At 36.6% G+C, this 18,497-nt stretch overlaps 1 protein-coding gene across 6 annotated transcripts; it reads right to left on the bottom strand.

Moving 5' to 3' along the window:
• Positions 1–3,472: 3,472 nt before the first annotated feature.
• Positions 3,473–11,290, bottom strand: LOC147496522 (mitochondrial pyruvate carrier 1). 6 transcript variants are annotated; one of them, XM_086559513.1, is made up of 5 exons: positions 11,181–11,290; positions 10,993–11,097; positions 10,838–10,892; positions 10,635–10,770; positions 3,473–3,709 (listed from the first exon to the last, which is right to left on the bottom strand). In XM_086559513.1, the coding sequence occupies exons 2-5, from the start codon at positions 11,083–11,085 to the stop codon at positions 3,670–3,672; spliced, it is 324 nt and encodes a 107-aa protein (XP_086415639.1). In that variant the 5' UTR covers positions 11,086–11,097; positions 11,181–11,290; the 3' UTR covers positions 3,473–3,669. The 6 variants fall into 6 exon arrangements, with proteins under 6 accessions (XP_086415639.1, XP_086415638.1, XP_086415642.1 ...); XM_086559516.1 differs by lacking the exon at positions 3,473–3,709 and adding an exon at positions 9,762–10,508; XM_086559515.1 differs by lacking the exons at positions 3,473–3,709; positions 11,181–11,290 and adding exons at positions 9,762–9,865; positions 10,470–10,508 and having other exon boundaries at positions 10,993–11,174.
• Positions 11,291–18,497: the final 7,207 nt, after the last annotated feature.

Raw genomic sequence — 18,497 nt, 5'->3', positions numbered from 1 at the left:
CGGAAAGGAGAAAAAGGAGAAAGATGGACACGTGGCAATAAATGATTAGACATTAGTGGAAAAGGAAGAATATAAAAGGATTGATTTAGGAGAGAGAAGATCATTATTTTCTTCCCACCAAAAAGTTTGTAAACGAGAGAGAAATCATAGAGAGAGAGAGAGTTGTAACCACCATTAATGAAATAAAGTTACTTTCCTTCAAGCTTTCATCTCATACTTCAATTCTTCACAAATCTTTAGTGAATCATCTTCGATCACCACATTGGCGCCGTCCGTGCATCAGAAGCTTGAGAGTTCAAGAGTTTGATCTTTCTCCCTTGTGTTGTACGATTCATTGATCAAGTTGGAGTGATTCATTTTGAGGATTTGCATATAGTTCAAAGCATCAACATGCCTCCAAAGAAGATTACCAGCAGTACGAAGATAATCAATGAAGAGAACAACTCACAAACACGAGTAACAAGGGGATCTGGAAACAGAATAGAGGAAAAACATGACGAAAGAGTAGAAGATATTCAAGAAGAAGAAGAGATCTCTTTGCAATGATTGATTAGACGATTACAAGAAGTAGAGAAACAAAACAAGTTATTAGCAAGAGAAAACAAAGAGATGAGAAAGATGCAGCAAGAACAAAACAACAAAGTTGAGGAAGAATCTAGCTCTTTGTCCCCACATGTATAGAAGAGTATACAAGAAGCTACGTCTATAAAGGAAACACAGGGAGTGACAATACCACCCCAAATAACAAAAGAAATGATTGAAGAAATGATGCTGAAACAATTTGGTGATCAGCGCGCTACATGGCATCGACATCGGTAAGAAAACTGGCTGACGATGTCGATAGGAATCCATTAAGTAATAAGAGATAGAAAGGATGCCTCTTCCTCCAAAGTTTAAAACTCATAAATGCAATCAGTACGATGGCACATCGGATCCAATGGATCATTTATTTGGATATCGACATCAGTAATCAATTTACCAAGGCACTGAGTATCTCGATTCTTTGCTATGTAAATACTTTTCTTCTAGTCTCAAGGGTAAAGCTTTGAAGTGATTATGTTCTTTGCATGAAGGAACAATTTCTTGCTTTAGAGAGCTAGTGGAGAATTTTTTGACAAACTATGGGCATCAGAGGGTTAAGCCAAAGCATGTATCGGTTTTGTTTCAATTGAGACAAGGGAAAATGAAATCATTAAAAGATTTCTTAGCTCGATTTAAAACCGAAACACAGTATAGGTCGAACATCTGGACGAATCCGAGATGACGACTGTCATGGCATTTCAAACGGGTTTGATACCAGCATCGGATATGCATATATACTTGTTGTGGAAAGAGGTAAAAAGTCTGCAAGAATTATATGATAAAGCAGAGAAAGACATCCGCGTGGAAGAAGGAATTTTGGCTGCCACAATACAACATGTAATACAAGTATCGAAATCGACTCGAAAAGAAACGGAGTGTCAAGACCGAGGTGATAGTCAAGAATATGCACGACCATATAAGAAAAGGCCTAGTGAGGCATTTACAAGAATGGAGTTTCAACCTCTAACGGAAAGGAGATATGAGAGATCATTAAAAGAAGAATTAGATCCAAAGAATTATGTCACCATCAATACAATACCATAAGATATATTGAGACTAGTGGGTGTGAGGGAGTAATATTCACATCCAATGAATATCAAGCACGTGTCCAGCACAGACATGAAGGTAGATTAACCTTCGATCCTCCCCCTCTCAGCTCGCTTCATAGCGACTCAACTATGGTAATTGATCTGACTAATTAGTAGTCAACCGACCTAAAGTCTTTGTCACACGAGCTCGCTTCATAGTGACTCGTTACCCCAACAGCGATCTCCCAGATTCTCGCTCACACCAATGGACAATAATGTAAGTTTTAAATACCATCATCAAGACCGGAGCTTCAGGCACGCTTCACCATAAATGTTCTTAACTCGTCATCATGGCCTAAAGACCTAGATCTGACCGGATGTGATAGAGCCAGAGGCGCGAACCCCTTGCCTATATAAAGAGGATGAGGAACTACATCTGACCTGATTCAAGTCTCCCCCTAGCAGAGAGAACTTGATACGTAGGCAGTTCGGTAGTAGAGAGAACTTGATATGTAGACAGTTCGTCCATACGAACTCAATCAACCTTATCTAATCATCCCAATCCCTTAACTAAACCTGTATTTGTAAGGATTACCAAAAGCATCCATTACAGTGGGTAAGAAAGCTTATGTGCGACATCCACAGTTTACTCCCAAAGAATTGGAAGACAAACCTTATTGCCAGTTTCACAAGGTCAAGAATCATGAAACAAACAAGTGTTTGCAATTACTAAGGGAGATTGACAAGTTGATGAAGGATGGAAAGCTTCGAGAGTTTAGAGCTGATGCTTGACCAGAGGTAACGACTACAATACATAATAAGTCTTTGGGAGTCATTAACATGATTTACAAAGGAGTGATACCTTAGAATAAGATCATCTGAGATAAAATAAGGAAAATTTCGACAGTAAAGGAGGTCCTTGCATTGAGCCTATCCTGGTGAATCCTAATCTGGTGTCGACCAGCATTCCATGGGCGATAATGTTTGTACCAGAGGACTTATCAAAGGTCATGTTGCCTCATGATAATGCCTTATTAATCACTTTGCGCATATCAAGGTATGATGTGTAAAAGATCTTAGTGGATTGTGGAAGTTCTGTGAATATTTTGTTTTGGAAGGTGTTTACCGGTATCGGGTTAGATGAAACTCATCTAAAAGCACCACAGTTCAATTTGTATGGGTTTAATGGAACATCCACAAAGATAGCTGGGGAGATCAAGTTACCAGTCCGAGCTGGACCACAAACGGTGATGACAAAATCCGATGTTATCAAGTATCATTCTAATCATAATACAATCCTTGGTAGAAAGTGGATTCACGATATGCGTGCAGTGCCAAATACGTTCTACCAAGTGATTCGATTCCCAACTGCGTATGGTTTACATGAGATAAGGGAAGACCAATCCGAATCGGAGAAGTGCAATTTTGTCACAATTAAGGGAATGATGAAGGAAAAACAACTAGACTTTGGGGGTCTTTGAAAGCTCCAAATAGCAATTACAAGAAGCTTTACCTTACTCTTAGCTGTGTGATCATAGCTGGAATCGTGGAAAAAGTGAAAAATGGTGGTGTTTGTAATTAGTGAGACAAAGGCTCATAGCTGGAATCGTGGAAAGAGTGAAAAATGGTGGTGTTTATAATTAGTGAGGCAAAGGCAAATCATCGCCGTGGACTGGTGGCGTGCTTTTCTTATATTGCTCAGTTCAAAAGGAACAATAAACCTTTCGTTGTGAAAAGGCACTATTATGCACTCAGAAATCGGACCAGGGATCAATTCTTATTTTCTCTTTTACATTATTCTTACTTTTGGTAATCTTTTGATATGTAGTATTTAATTGAGTTGCTGTTTCTTTAGAGCATAATTTTAGGCAATCCCCAATCAACAAAATCTATAGAAAACAAATTTCAGAATCGTTCATATCTGTTTCAGCCTTTATGTCATAGGCTGGGCTGGTTTCCCCTGCAAATTTGTGAACTTTTACAAATGGAATTCGATTGAGTGGGGGTGTAATAATCAGTCTACAGATGATGGTGCCAACGAAATAAGCATCATCCAAAGTTACTGAGGGTTAGCTTCGCCTTTCTTCTGCTCCAAATACCTGTCAATAATACAAATTATCTGTTATTCCAACTTAATGTTGTAAATTCACATGAAAAACCTGTCATTTGAAAAATGGTTCATATCCAGTTAAGCCACCTAAGCCTAGTCAGTTAGAATCTTCTGGTGTTATTTCTGTAGTAACTTTTGTAAGAAGGTCTATAAATAGTGGAGAACACATGTTATGTAAAATTGTAAATTAACTCAATGAAATAGAATCACAATTTTACATTGTCTCATTAACACTTTGTTCATGGGATCAGAACAAGTATCTGCAGATAATTTACATGATACGCTACTGAGTGTGGAAATCAATATTGAGGGAAAGGCTAAAACAACTGGTATGGAACCTACTACACAAGCCTTCTCTACAGTTAAAGCATCCCCCTCATTACAAAATTTCTACTCCTGTAAATTAAATGCTTCAAATGCTACAAGAGCACCTTTCAACGACAATGGAAGGAGTACAAGCAACTATAGAGGAAGCAATAGAAGTAACCAATGTTCTAAGGCTGAGTCCAATGGCTCTCTATCCCATTAAAAGTAGAGCTAAAGTCAACAGATTTTACTCTCTATCATTAATTTCCTCTGTATATATATGCAAAGGATTTTACTCTCTATCCTTATTTTACTCTCTATATATATAGAGAGTAAAATATAGAGAGTAAAATAAGGATAGAGAGTAAAATCCTTTGCATATATATACAGAGGAAATTAATGATAGAGAGTAAAATCTGTTGACTTTAGCTCTACTTTTAAGGGTGGGCTCAGCCTAATAAACACTAGGCAGTAGTCAGGCGGTGGGGTGGTGGGCGACAGTTTTTTTTTATGCTAATGCATATATCATATATAGTCAGTTACTCACACACACCTACACTACAAGAAATGAAGAAATCAAACTTCACATACTTGTAAAAAAATGCTTACAGATGGATCAAACCACACATTTACCAAAATTTAAATGTTAAACATGAACAAAAATACTTCTAAACAGAATAAAGTAAAAGAGTTGAAGATGATGGCAAGTGAGCTGCTTGAGTTGAACACAGAGACCGAAAGAGAGGACTGAACAGACTATGTTTTGATCTTTTAACCCCTCATAGGGAACATTTTTCTTTTAATTCCTACTGGGCGTTAGTCTTTTAAACCCATATTCAATTCTTAAGCCTTCTTGGGCCCTTAGTTTTGGACAAGTCATCATTTTTCAAAAAACAATGATAAAAGTAAAAAAATTGGACCCTACTAGGCCAATTAGTCCGCCGTTACTAATTGGCCCGCCATTTTTTGAACCGTGCCTAGCTGTCTCACCTAGGCGGCCGCCTAGGGCGTTTTTTTAGAACACTGGAAGTAACTACAAAGGCAACAATAATGCCAACTACAACAGCAATGGGAATTCAAGCTACAATAACAATGGAAGTTGAAGTCTACTTGTCAGATTTGCAACAAATAGGGACATTTTGATAGTTGACTGTTACAAAAGAATGAACTATGCATTCTCAGGTAATATACCACAACCAAAGCTTGCAGCCATGGCCAGTACCTCACATTCAACACCACAAGACACTTGGATAGCAGATTCAGGTGCCTACTAATCACATTACCTCAGACTCGGCCAACTTATCTGTTTCTCAATACAATGGTGGTGATAAAGTGATGGTAGGAAATGACAAGGCCTTGACATTAAACACTTTACCTAAAATTTCATTTGAAAGATGTCTTACATGCCCCTCATATATCACACAACTTATTATCTGTGCACAAATTTGTTTCAGACAACTGGTACTTTCCCAAGGACATACAGGGTGGACTCTTATCCTATCTCCTTCAAAACTTGTCACAAGTCTAATTAACCAATCTCCTACAGCATTTCTTGTCAATAAAACTTCTTCAACTTGGCATATGAGACTTGGACAAGCTCAGTTAGTCTTAAGTGAAGTACTTGCTCAAAACAAGCTCCCACTTGAAGGCTCTTCTCAATTTTCAAATGTATGTTCTTCTTGTCAGCCTGGCAAGAGTCATAAACTGCAATTTATTACACCGCAAATAAGGTCTTCAAGTCCTCTTCAGCTAGTTCAAGACTTATGGGGTCCAGCACCAATCATCTCTTGTTCAGGTTCTAGATACTAGTCTAGTTGATGACTTTTCAAGGTTTTGTTGGTTTTATCCACTGTAAAAAGGCAGAATTCTTCAATGTCTTCTCTGTTTTCAAAAATAATGTAGAAAATCTACTCAACAAAAAAATAAAGTCTATAAGAACTCATGTTGGTGGGTAGTTTATTAGAACAAAGTTTGAAAATCTCTTGAGACGATGTGGCATCACTCGTTAATTGTCATAACCTTAAACTCCACAACAAAATGGAGAGAACTTAGACACATAATTGAAACTCAGACAACTTACATGACTCATTCAGGTATCCTAATGAAATACTGGGTTGAAACTTTCCAAACCTCAGTAGATTTTATAAATAAACAACCATATAAAGATATATTCAACTTTCATGACATCTCTCCCTATTAGAAAATTTTCAAAAAGCCACCTAACTATCCTTTAGTAGTTATCCAAGGCTTAAGCATTATTCAAAACATAAACTCGAGATTAGAACTAAACCTTGTAATTCATTGGATATAGTACTCCTTTTATATTATCGATAAAAGTTCATGTATTAAAATAACCATGAACACATCAACACTTGAATAATTAGCCAGAAACTAATATCTCGAGACCAAAAGAAACCCTAATCACCCTCAAACAGCCTGCAACCCCAGCAGGCCAGCAAAACAATGAAAACAAAAAGAAGACGGGATACAGACAAACTAAAAACAATGGAAACTAAGAGCATCTCTGCGTGGAGATAGCAAATTGACAAAATTTTGTGAACAAATTTGACAAAATTTGGTTGCAAAACAATGCCAACTCTAGGTGGTAGCAAAATTTTGTTACAAATAGAGACCCAATTATCTACAAATCTAGTTAAAGTAGGTCCCATTAATATTGTTAACTATTTAAAAATTCTCTTTCCTAGAAAAGTGGCATGTGTTTTGGTTAAAGTGGATCCCATTTTAGTTTCTAATATTTAGAATTTCCTTTTTCCTTAAAAATTGGCGATGAGTTTTGGTTGAAAAGTACAACAAAAGTGGCGCGCGTAGTTTTCTAATATTTAGAATTTTCTTTTTCCTTAAAAATTGGCGATGAGTTTTGGTTGAAAAGTACAACAAAAGTGGCGCGCGCACCAATTGAAGTGGTGCGCTATATCCGCGAACTTGGACGCAAATTATTGGCCAAACTTACAATCAACTGTTTGCTACCAAGTTCGCCACCACCTAGAGATGTTTTTTTGGTGTTTTTTGTCAAATTTACCAAAACAATTGTTTACGGATACGGCGCACCACTTCAATTGACACGCGCTACTTCAACTGGCGCTTGATTTTTTTTTGTACTTTTCAACCAAAACTCATCACCACTTTTTAAGGATTTTGTTTTAAAAATATTTAAAAACTAAAATGGAACCCACTTTAACCAAAACACATGCCACTTTTTTAAAAAAGAAATTTTTTAATAATTTAATAATTATTATAGGACTCATTTTTACTAGTTTTGTACATATGTGGGTCCTTATTTGTAACAAAAATTTGCGACCACCTAGAGTTGGCACTGTTTTGCAACCAAAGTATGTCAAATTTTGACAATTTGCTACCACCACCTAGAGATGCACCAAGTCCTAATGATTAGACGCCCAAAATAGCAAAACCCCACAGTTGCATCCACAATCCATCCCACTGTCCTCAACCCTTGCTGAACCACCGAGTCGCTCTCCACCTCCTCCTCAAAGGATTCTTCCTCCAAATCTCTATCCATTTAACATTCATCAGAGAATTCAAGATCCAATTTCTCGTCCTCCATATCATAGATGTCATCAAAGTCTTCCGAACCTTCCAAAATCCCCCACTAAATTAGTTTCCGCACTCTCCTTTGCTACCTCCTCCCTCCTACTGTCCAGCAAGCCTTGAATCTTTCCTCTACATCCTTCAACCCTCACACCCCATCTCTTTCCAAACTCCACGAGCTGATTCTCCTCATCCTTGTTATACTATCCTGTATTATCTTCCTCCTCACTCGTTTCCTTGCATGCAAGAGCCCCCACCACTTCAATCAGACAACCCTTCAGCCAATTCTCCTTCATTTTCTTCCCCTCCATTGATAAGTCCTGATCGTTGGATCAAAACTTGGGTACTTGGCCTTCTCCTTCGCAATTTTCACTGGTTCAACTTCTTGAAGAAGGGCCTCCAATCTTTTATCATTGAAGCTCCATCAGGATTCTCTTCCTGGCCCAATACCAACAAGCTGTTATTATCTGTTGGGCTTGGTCTAGATGTTTCTTTAGCCTGATCTGTTTTTTTTTGGACTGGGCCTAGGAACCTTGCCTACTCTTCTCCGGATATTTTCTTTTTGGGCCCCATTAGAACTTAGAAGAGGAGGTGGTATAGGTTACCAACACACCTTTTCAAAGGATATAAATGTTTAGATGTATCTACTGGAAGAATTTATATATCCAGACATGTCATATTTAATGAAGAAATTTCTCTTTCAAAACTCCAATCATGTACTTCAAATAGAAAATTGTCTGTCTTTCTTCTACTAATGTTCCATTTCCAATAAATACTACCTTCCCTAACTGTATTAATCCAACACACTGTCCTAACTCATTTCACAAACCCTACTTCACCTGCTCTATAATCCAACTTATATACAAAAATCATCACCAACTCATTTTCAAACAAAAACTCATTCTCCAACTCATCCAACAACTAAACAACCTCCTAAATCAAAGAATACACAATTGGCACTCATCTAGTCATTCTGACACCAGTCACAACAACTATGAGAGCATTTCTTCAACAAATTCTTCTAACAACATTCTGAACACACAAACCCTTTAACAACCATTGTCTCACAACAACTCTGAGAGCATTCCTTCAACAAATTCTTCTAACAACATTCCAAACACACAAACTTTTTAACAACCATTGTCTCATCAACTCACACTATGATAACAAGAACTCAGAGTACTCAAAACCAAACAACGCGATCTGCACCAGTTACAACTACTCATTCTATGACCACCAGATCACAAAATGATATTTACAAGCCAAAATCATTCTCAGCTACCACCAATCATCCATTACCTACAGCTCTACCTCTAGTCTCTCACCTAAAGGACAGTCCTTCCACACCAACATGCCATACTCAAGCCTCAAAAGATACAAAATGGAGGAAAGCCATGGCTTTAGAATACAATGCTCTCATTCATACAGGAACCTAGTCACTAATACCACACAATGCAAAACAGAATATTGCTGGTTGCAAGTGGGAGTTCAAATTTAAACACGAGCCAGATGGAACAATTGAGAGATATAAAGCCAGACTAGTCGCTAACCGTTATCATCAAAAGCAAGGGTTATTCTGATACCTCCAGTCGTGTTGCAAAGCCTGCAACAAGCTTATCTCCATAGCTCTTCATTTTGATTGGCCTATCAAACAGTGTACCACCTTAAAAAAGAAGTCTTCATGGTCCAACCCCTAGGATTTGTTGATCAAACTAAAACTCATCATGTCTGTGAACTCCACAAGTCTGTGTATGGACTTAAGCAGACAAACTCACTCATGCCTTATTCTCTCTTGGATTCACCTTCTCGAATGCTGATTTTTCACCCTTCATTAGGCACACTCATTGCACTACAACTGTTCACTCATCTTAGATGAAGAGATTCTCATTACAGGGAATTCTATCTATTGTTTGTAATGTTGTCATACAGCAACTCAAAGAGTCCTTTGCCATGAAAGATCTTGGTAATCTCAGTTGCTTCTTAGGACTAGAGATTCACAGAAATAACAACACAATGTTTCTCTCTCAAACTAAGTACACAAATGACTTGTAAACTTGTTAACATGCTTGATGCTAAGCCATGCAATTCTCCGTGTTGATCCTTTATCTATCCCTCTTCTATCTAATCCCAGTATAATATAGGTCTACTGTGGGAGCTCTACAATACCCTTTTTTTTTTGCATGCAAGTAGGATATTTTATTACAATACCTAACATAGGGCCAGATATTTGTTCTTCTGTAGATCAAGCATGCTTCTAGAGTTCAACATCTAACTGCAGTCAAAAGGTTTATAAGATCATATTATCGCAAATGAAAAAGAAAGTCGGAAGAGAAAAGAGAGTACAATCTTTAATTAGTTCCGGTCTTCTCTCACACATCATTATATATGAAAATAGTAGAGTTTCCATCATAGGGGCAATGTTCCAACTGTCCCTTAGTTAGAACTACAACAAGAGTATTGATATATTTGAAAGGATCAGTTGGTGAAGGTCTTATATATACAAAAAAGAGTTCAAGTCAAATCACAACATTCTCAGATGCTGATTGGGCTGGATGCCCCATTGACAGAAGATCAACTACAACTTGTTTTTTGCATCTAACCTAGTTAGTTGTTGTGCAAAAAAGTAATTGACTGCAGCAGAGATTGCTTGGATAAGTATACTACTCAGATCTTCATTATAACTTGCAAGACCAAATTATCACAATGACGGGCCTATTTTTCCTGCCAATTTAACACCGTACTATTGAATCAAATTCAATTTCATACACGGCACAAATTTCCGTAAACTAAAGGCCAAACTTGGTTTTTTTATTAACTGATCTGGATAAAAATATAATAATTAAACCAAGGAGAGAAAACACTTGATACCACAAGACCTGACCCAACTCCACCATCCCAATTCTCAAAGACAGCAACTGGCAGTATATTTCATTAACATTATTAGCAAGATGGGCTCAAGAAAATTCATATCAATCTGCAGGTAATATATATAAGTAAAATGAAATAATGGTAATGTATCAAGTACATAATTCATTCCTTACCCCTTAGCCCTTGCCCAACGAGAGAGCTGATAAAGCTGCACTGTCTCATTTGAGGCATGACAAACAAGAAGCAGATAGTTACGTGGCTGGACCATCCATGAAAATCTCATAAACAACGCCGAGTAAACACACATGACTGCAGCACAAATATCAAAGTCAAAATACACAATATCAATATCAAAGTCAAATTTAAAAATTCTTACCTGCAGTCATATTGCCAGAGATCATTTCAGGAGGCTTTTGCATGTCCATCAACCCCTATAAAAACCAACAGTTAATAAATATATATATTTTATAGTAGGATCAAGAAATGTACAATTAGATTTTTTTTTTTTTTTTTTTTAAAAAAAACACATACAGCAGCAACAAATCCCCAATTGGCAATAGGTCCCCAAAAATGAGTTGTTTTGGGACCTACAGGACTGTTCAAGAATGATTTGAAAGCCGACATTTACAACTGCTCCTGCATATAAATCAAAGGGTAAAAAGATTGGATCTTTATTGTAATAATAATAATTGTAAAATGTTTAGAGATGAATTGGAAACCAGAGAGAGACTGTGACGATGATGATTTGTGATTGGTTGGTTCATTTTTATTTTTATTTATCTCTTCCCCAGAGACCCGGGCCCACCATACTTACCAAATTAGACCGTTAACGTTTATCTTAAGTTGACTAATAATAATATAGGGTTGGGATAGAGGCACAGTTACTGTAGCCACGTTATGGGCACAGCGAATCCAAACCATTGATCTGTAGCAAATCCTATGGACATAGTCTACTCTATATTACCAAATCGAAATAAACGAAATTTCAGAAAAACAAAATTTTTATAAACAAAAAATTTTAAATAAACAAAAATGCGTGTTTACCTTCCTCTCCAAAATTAGATCGAGAATTTTTCTACCCTCTTCTCTCCGTAATTTTTTTTAATGGGTTCTCTGTTGCGTAATATATGTTTGATGTTCTTTGTTGCTACTTTGGCGTAATAGATGGCCCGATTTGAGGTTTGAGTTAGGTTGTGTTGTTGCCTTTGCAAGAAGTTCCAAGCTCTCTAACATATGATAACATTCTTCTGGGTGAGCAAGTGTGTTTGCAATAATTGATAGTTTATGGAAAAGCAAAGTGGTAATGTTTTATTAGGATGTTTATTGCTTGGAAATCTAAGATAATGTTCTTCATGTTCGCCATTTTCCCATCATCAACGTCATTACATTTATCTATGGAAGCGCTAAGGACCGATCTCATTGTTAATGTTGTCGATAGTTGAGTTTTTGCTTACAGCTTTTAGTGTTACGTTCCTTGACCTTCATTTCTGATTTTCTAAAACCAAGATATCTATTTATTAGGTCCTGTTGATTTTGTTCCCCTTGGACTTTACATTGATTGCCATACTTCCGGTTTGCCAATGGAGTATTCAATCGCTTCATAGAAGGATACTCGTGTTCGAACTCGAAGCTCTTGTTTATTGTGGAGTCTCAAGCGAAGTGTGGAACATAAAACATGATATGATTTTTAAGAGTAGGATAGAGTTTCTACAAATTGCCATCTTACTTCAATTTCACATTGTTGCAGAATCATTGAATACATGTAAGCGAAATTTACACATATTCGACTTATTTTGTTTAGTTGGGCCACAAATGATGGACTACCAAGTCATCAATATATCGATGTTTTGTCCCCTTAATCGGCCTATTGAATCCTCTTTGATTACAATGAGTCCGAAAGTGATCTATTAATACCCATTCCATACAGTAGTTCTTATCGTGCTCATTCGATAATTGAACCATACTATTGATGCATCACCAGTAATGCTAATAATAATCAGATGTAATTTGCGTGTGGTGCCAAGTAGAAAGAGCGTTCCTCTTAGTGAAGCTTTCCGATGCATGATAAGTGGTTGGAAGACAAGGGAATTAAGCACACAAATTTTTTGTTGTTACATGGTCTAACTGGGATTGTCGCGGTGATGTTAGAATCGAGTGTCGTTTTAAGAGGATCAGGAAACCTCCCTACTTTGGTAATTCTAATGAATTCTTTAATCCCATCTATATTTGAATCATTGTGTTCAGTATTTTTCAAGTTGTATTTTGAATTGTTAACCTCTATAATAACCTTCTGCGAGAAATACAAGACATTTCATTATCAAGAAAGTGCAAGAAATCCAATTACAACTTTTGACAAAGGCGGTGATTTTTCAATTAAATTGAAATCTTGTTGTAAACATAAATGATTTATCGTGACACTAGGTTACAAGGTATTCTTTTGGTCATGACCTTAGTGAGAAAGGGTTGACAAGACAATTTCAGCATACTATTGATATGTACGCATCATCACATAGCCATTGATGTTATGACTTTTTTTGAGGGCGGTATCCCTAGGTATTGGCCCACTCGTTAGGCAAACCTTTTCTTTTTCTCGGGTCTTTAAAGTGCTTGCCGGTAATGCGGCAACTATGTTCCGAGTCCTTTGGGGCCTGCAAGATTAACAACTATTAGCCTAGTTCTTATCGGGACCAACAACGTAATCCATTCCCATTAGACAATATGGGTAAACAAAGATCAAGATGGAAACTACCTTGAACCTGAATTAGCTTCATATTTGCTTCCTCCAAAGTTTTCGACCTTTTCTTGAATTGCATTTTGCACATGCTGTGATCTACAAGGACACACAAATGTATAGAAAGAAAGGTTCTTGGAAAATGTTAAGAACGTAAAAAAAAAATGTAAACAAAGTAAGAGTGTGAAGAATCCCTCTTGGCGTGGACATTAAAAAGCACTTGCATGCTTCCTCCCACATACTCTTGAACAAGTAATGAAACAGAAATCTACTTGACATGCTTGCTTTGTTTACATCATTACAACATACATCTTGTGTGATTTAGAAATCATAGTCACAAATGAAGATTAAAGTAGTGTTTCAACTGTAGGAAAGTTACCGATGTTTTACTTAGGTTGAAACAGCCAGAAACTAAGCCATGAAAACCCACGGGGGGCAAAGAACTTTCATTTAGAAATCTACCATCAAAAGAGTTTACTCAAAATGCAACATATGAGGTTTTACCAGATTTTCCCATTCCCATTCTCCACCACGTGAAATTGGCGAGTAACATGGTCATAAGGTCAGGCTCTCGCGTGAGGAACAATATCAAAAGAAAAATGAAAAAAAAAATAAAAAACGGGCTGATTACGGTTTAAATTTTAAACCTAAAATTGACAATCCAGATTTACTTAGAAGTAATCATAGTGAGAGAGAGCACAATCAAATGAAATTTTGAAACCTTTATCACTAGTGATTGCAATCAAACCCTACACCATCTACAATTCAATTATTTCACTAAATTATCAAGAGATTTAACATGCTTAATTGGTTTATTTATCGACAAATGAAAGCATCCGGGAAAAATATATTCTTTCGACCGAGGTGTTGTCTTAGTCTTCTTCTCTTGACAACCCAGTAGCAGATTTGGTACCGAAAGTAGGAGAGATTGAACTCCAAAGTTAAACTGAATTGATTGGAATAAGGTAAGCAACACCGTAAACATATAACTAAGAAAATATAAAATAGATGCCGGGAAGTAATAACACATATAGTAATATAGAAGAACAAAATAAGATTGACCTATAACCCATGAGCACTTTTCATACAATGTAGGAGGAACCATTTGGGTGAGTTTACATACCCTCAAGACAATTTGGAATATTGAAGGAACCACTGGACTCACCGATCGTAATATTCTAAAACATCACTGGCAGGTAATATGATCATGAACCCAATCAAAAAGTGAAAATAAAAGAGTGAAACCAAAAGACAAGTAGAAGTAAAAGTGATGAATTGTTGAGATCTTTAGACCAAAAGCATCCGTATCACAAGATTGCATTTTTAGGTCGGCTTTCAGAAGTGAGTAGTGTATCGACAAACAAACCAATGCTAAATATTGGTCTTGGAGAAGATTAAGGTCCGGTCGGATCTTGGAAGGAATCTTGGAAATCAAGGCATTATTTAAACCGGCGGTTGATAAATTGTTCGCCTAGGACAAAGATCGTGGTCGCCAGAGAGAAAGAAGAACAACCGACACAAACTTCATTCTTATGTGGCGCAGGTCGTTAGCAACTCTTTATAAGAGAACTTGTGGAAATTTCAATGAAGTTCCCAAAAAGAATGAAGTAATTGATGCTTTTCATGACTGTATATTGTATACAATTAGAACCATGAGAAGAGTGCCGCCCATGCTAAAATGGCCTCGAACGAATTTTATTAATAGAATTTTTCATACATTTGTTTTAAAACACATATATATACACTCCAGCCTACTCCATCCATGCCCTTTCGGCTTTTAAAAGCCCGTCACCCGACACACAAACCAAGCTTGCTTGAATCCCCATATATTACAAATGAAGAAGGAAAATCGGCAGAAAATTTCAAACTTGAGTTTGTCATTTGTCAAAACATTGCAACAGTAAGAAAAGAAGCATAGTGATTGGAGGAGATGAAGTGGAGTTCAAGTTGGAAAGCCTTGGTTTTGTGTTGGGTCCCTAAGCATGTAAAAGTAAAATGGTGGTAACGGTTGTTTTGAGAGTGAGATGACAACAAGCTGGATTGTGAATACTCGATCAAGATTTGTCTCAATTGTGTAGTGAAGTAGATTGTCACCTTGGACTTTGACCACCTCAAGAACCATTACCAAGCAAAGCAAAAAAAACTTCGAGAAATGACCTTTAGCTTCACTTATGGTTGCTAGGTGGTCGCCTCCTTGCTCTATTACAAATCAAACTGAATCTAGTAAGCTTCATTTATCAACACACCTTGTCTATGAATTCCAAGCAAATAGCACGCGCTTCCGCCAGACAACATTGATAGGCCTAGCACAAGATGAACACCATCCATTACCGTTTTTCTTGGCAATACATTGGAAAATAAACTAATTTAGGATCAAACTATAACTCCTGAAAGCACTTATATATGGAATCTAAAAATTATATCTTGTATTGCAAGTCAACTTTATCATACAAAATCCACACTCAATTGAAAGAGGGAAACACCACTTAATTTCTAACAATGTCGGATAGCAAATATCATTTAAATAAAGGAGAAAAAACTAAGCATTCTTATGAGCATACAATACAATTCAACACTTCCAATATATTCAACGCAACTTAGAATTAAGGCAAAAAAAAACAAAACAAAACAAAACAAAAGCTAAGAAACCTCCCCGCCAAAAGGAAACTAAGCAAGAAAAGAGATATATTGGGGTTTGCAGAGTAGGTTGTCTAAAACACATCCAATGCAAACATCTTTGGCAACTAAAGTGCGATTATAATTTAACCATCATCTCAATCAGCAAAAGGAAAAAGGGTACTTTAAAACCTATATTGAAAAGCCCACAAGCAATTTCCTTTGATCTATCGGTTCTTTAAATAAGATTAATTGTTTACAACCCGAGGAATATATACCACAACCAACAAGAAATCAGAAATCGGATGTAACGGCTAAATTGAAAAGACTTAATCAACCTCCTCAATCTTGGAATTCTGGAGAGAAGAGGGTAGAAAAATTTTCGATCTAATTTTGGAGAAAGAAAAAACACGATTTTTTGTTCAAGCAAAAATTTTTGTTTTTGAAATTTCGTTTATTTCGATTTGGTAATATAGAGTAGACTATGTCCATAGGATTTGCTTCTGATCAATGGTTTGGATTCTTTGTGCCCATAATGTGGCTCTGATGGCGTGCCTCTATCCCACCCCAATAATATATATTACTTTTTACAGTTAATATGTGGATTATGGATAAGAACTTGTCCTTGATTGTCATTTACACCTCCAATTTTTTTTCTCAACAAACCCAATAGTTAGGGTGTTTGTTATGATGGAAACACTATGGAAAGGAAAGGAAAATAAGAGTGGTCCACCTTTTCCATAGTTTTTAAGGCGTTTGTTTACCCATGGAAAGGAAATGGGCTTTTCCATATGGAAACAAATGGAAAAGGTTTTGTGTCCTTAGCTAACCCCTGAAATTTTTGTGGAAAGGAAAGGAAAGGAAATAGATAGATAGGGACTTACTACTAATACACCCATGACCCAACAATACAATTATTCCTTTCCATAGCTTTTGCAAACAAACATGATTATTTCTTTCTCCAGTTTTTACTTTCCTTTCCCCAGTTTACCAAACACATACCATTTAAAATTATTTCCTTTCCATTCCATTCCATAGTGGACCACCCATTTTATTTCCTTTCCTTTCCATGAGTTAAAATTTAACAAACACACCCTTAGTTTCATTCAAGGCCCAATATTTCCATGTCTGCCGAAATTTCGGAGGGTAAAAATATCATTCATTTTCTCGACGTAGGTTCATTCATTTTCTCAATGTAGATCAATTTAGTTTTTAAGAATTTATGAGATTTCTTTTATTTTAACATAATAGCTACATTAATTTTTCATGAAAACTATCAAATTATTGGCAAAGAATTAACCATAATACAATATACTCAAAGCCCTAAATTACAAAACATATGAGAAATAGATTGCATCAATACATAAATGAGTGACATGGCTGCTCAGCTCGCATGCCCTCTTTTTGAATCCTAACTGCTTCACAATATTGTACCCAAGTATATACAAAGTTAAACCCACCGTCAAGAAATTGTCGAACGTGCCCCTCATATTTTTTGTTGGAAATTGTAACATGATTCCAATTCGAGGAGTATTGGTGCAAATATACGTTGGGCGCCACGCAACATATTCAGGTGCAGTTCCAACAGGTACATAACTTGGATAGACTTGTCCAAATGTTGCTTCAGGTTGTGGTGGGCTGATATCCATACTTTGTGGTATAAAGATTTAGATTCTGTACTCCGTTCGGTGTAGACTCAAACCCTTACTCACGTCTTCGTGCGTTTAGCTCGAGTAGGGAGTCGAATCAACCTAATTTCTAGGAGAGCATACAACTTTCTTTTACTCTAAGTAGGGAAACTAGTGAGTAAGTTTCATATTGGTTTGCTAGCTTAGTTTGCTTTGTTTAATCCTAATAGACGTTTAACATGCGAAATACAAAAAAAATGGTAAAAATCTAAGATTTTTCCTAAGATATTCAAAAAAAAAAGGGTGGAAGATCATGCTACTCATGAAAGGTCTTATTATCTTGTCTTAGTATCGGATTACTACCATCTCTAAGCTATTTTGGGTTCATTATCAAACCCGCACCAGCTTGAGCGTCGATCCTTAGCAAAATGAACTCATCTCTAAAGTCCATTTCCCTAGCATAAGAAGTTGAACTGGAATTTCATCTCTGAAACTCTATCTCAACTCCTGGACTCACACAACATATTCCTATCAAGTATGGAAACAAGGAGTAAAATAAGACCCGCGCGTGCGGCTATCCCAGGCATAAAAAGGGAGGCGCATGCAAGTCTTTCTTCACTTTCAGGCCTCAAGTTTGGCCGGACACTACCATTTTGTGGTAGTGTGTTACATGTGTTCTTAAGTTTAAGGCAGTGAATCCTACTTCTAAGAAATTTATACGAATCCTCACATGAGCTTCATTAATCCTCCACTTTGGAGGATTTTAGCTCATGATCCTAGGATTGTTTTAAGGCTACAAGAAAGATATGTAAATGAGAGAGAGAAAGAAGAAAACAAGATGTAACAACCTGTTTTATCTAAGGAAGAAAGAAGTTTATTCAAGAACTAGAAGTTAGTTTTCACCATTAAAATGTTACAAGCTTTTTACTAAAAAACTCAAAACTAACTACTAAACAAGAAATGGAAAAAGGAAAAGTAATCAAGGAAGTAAATGGAGTGAATGCCTTGTTTTGTTTTCTTCCTCTCATATTAAAGCATTCTCCCTCCATCCCACGTGAAAC

The sequence above is a fragment of the Coptis chinensis genome, chromosome 5 (genome assembly GCF_015680905.1).
Source record: "Coptis chinensis isolate HL-2020 chromosome 5, ASM1568090v1, whole genome shotgun sequence".
NCBI lineage: Eukaryota > Viridiplantae > Streptophyta > Magnoliopsida > Ranunculales > Ranunculaceae > Coptis > Coptis chinensis.
Note: the sequence above shows the minus strand (reverse complement) of the source record. Positions and strands in the feature narration are given on the sequence as shown.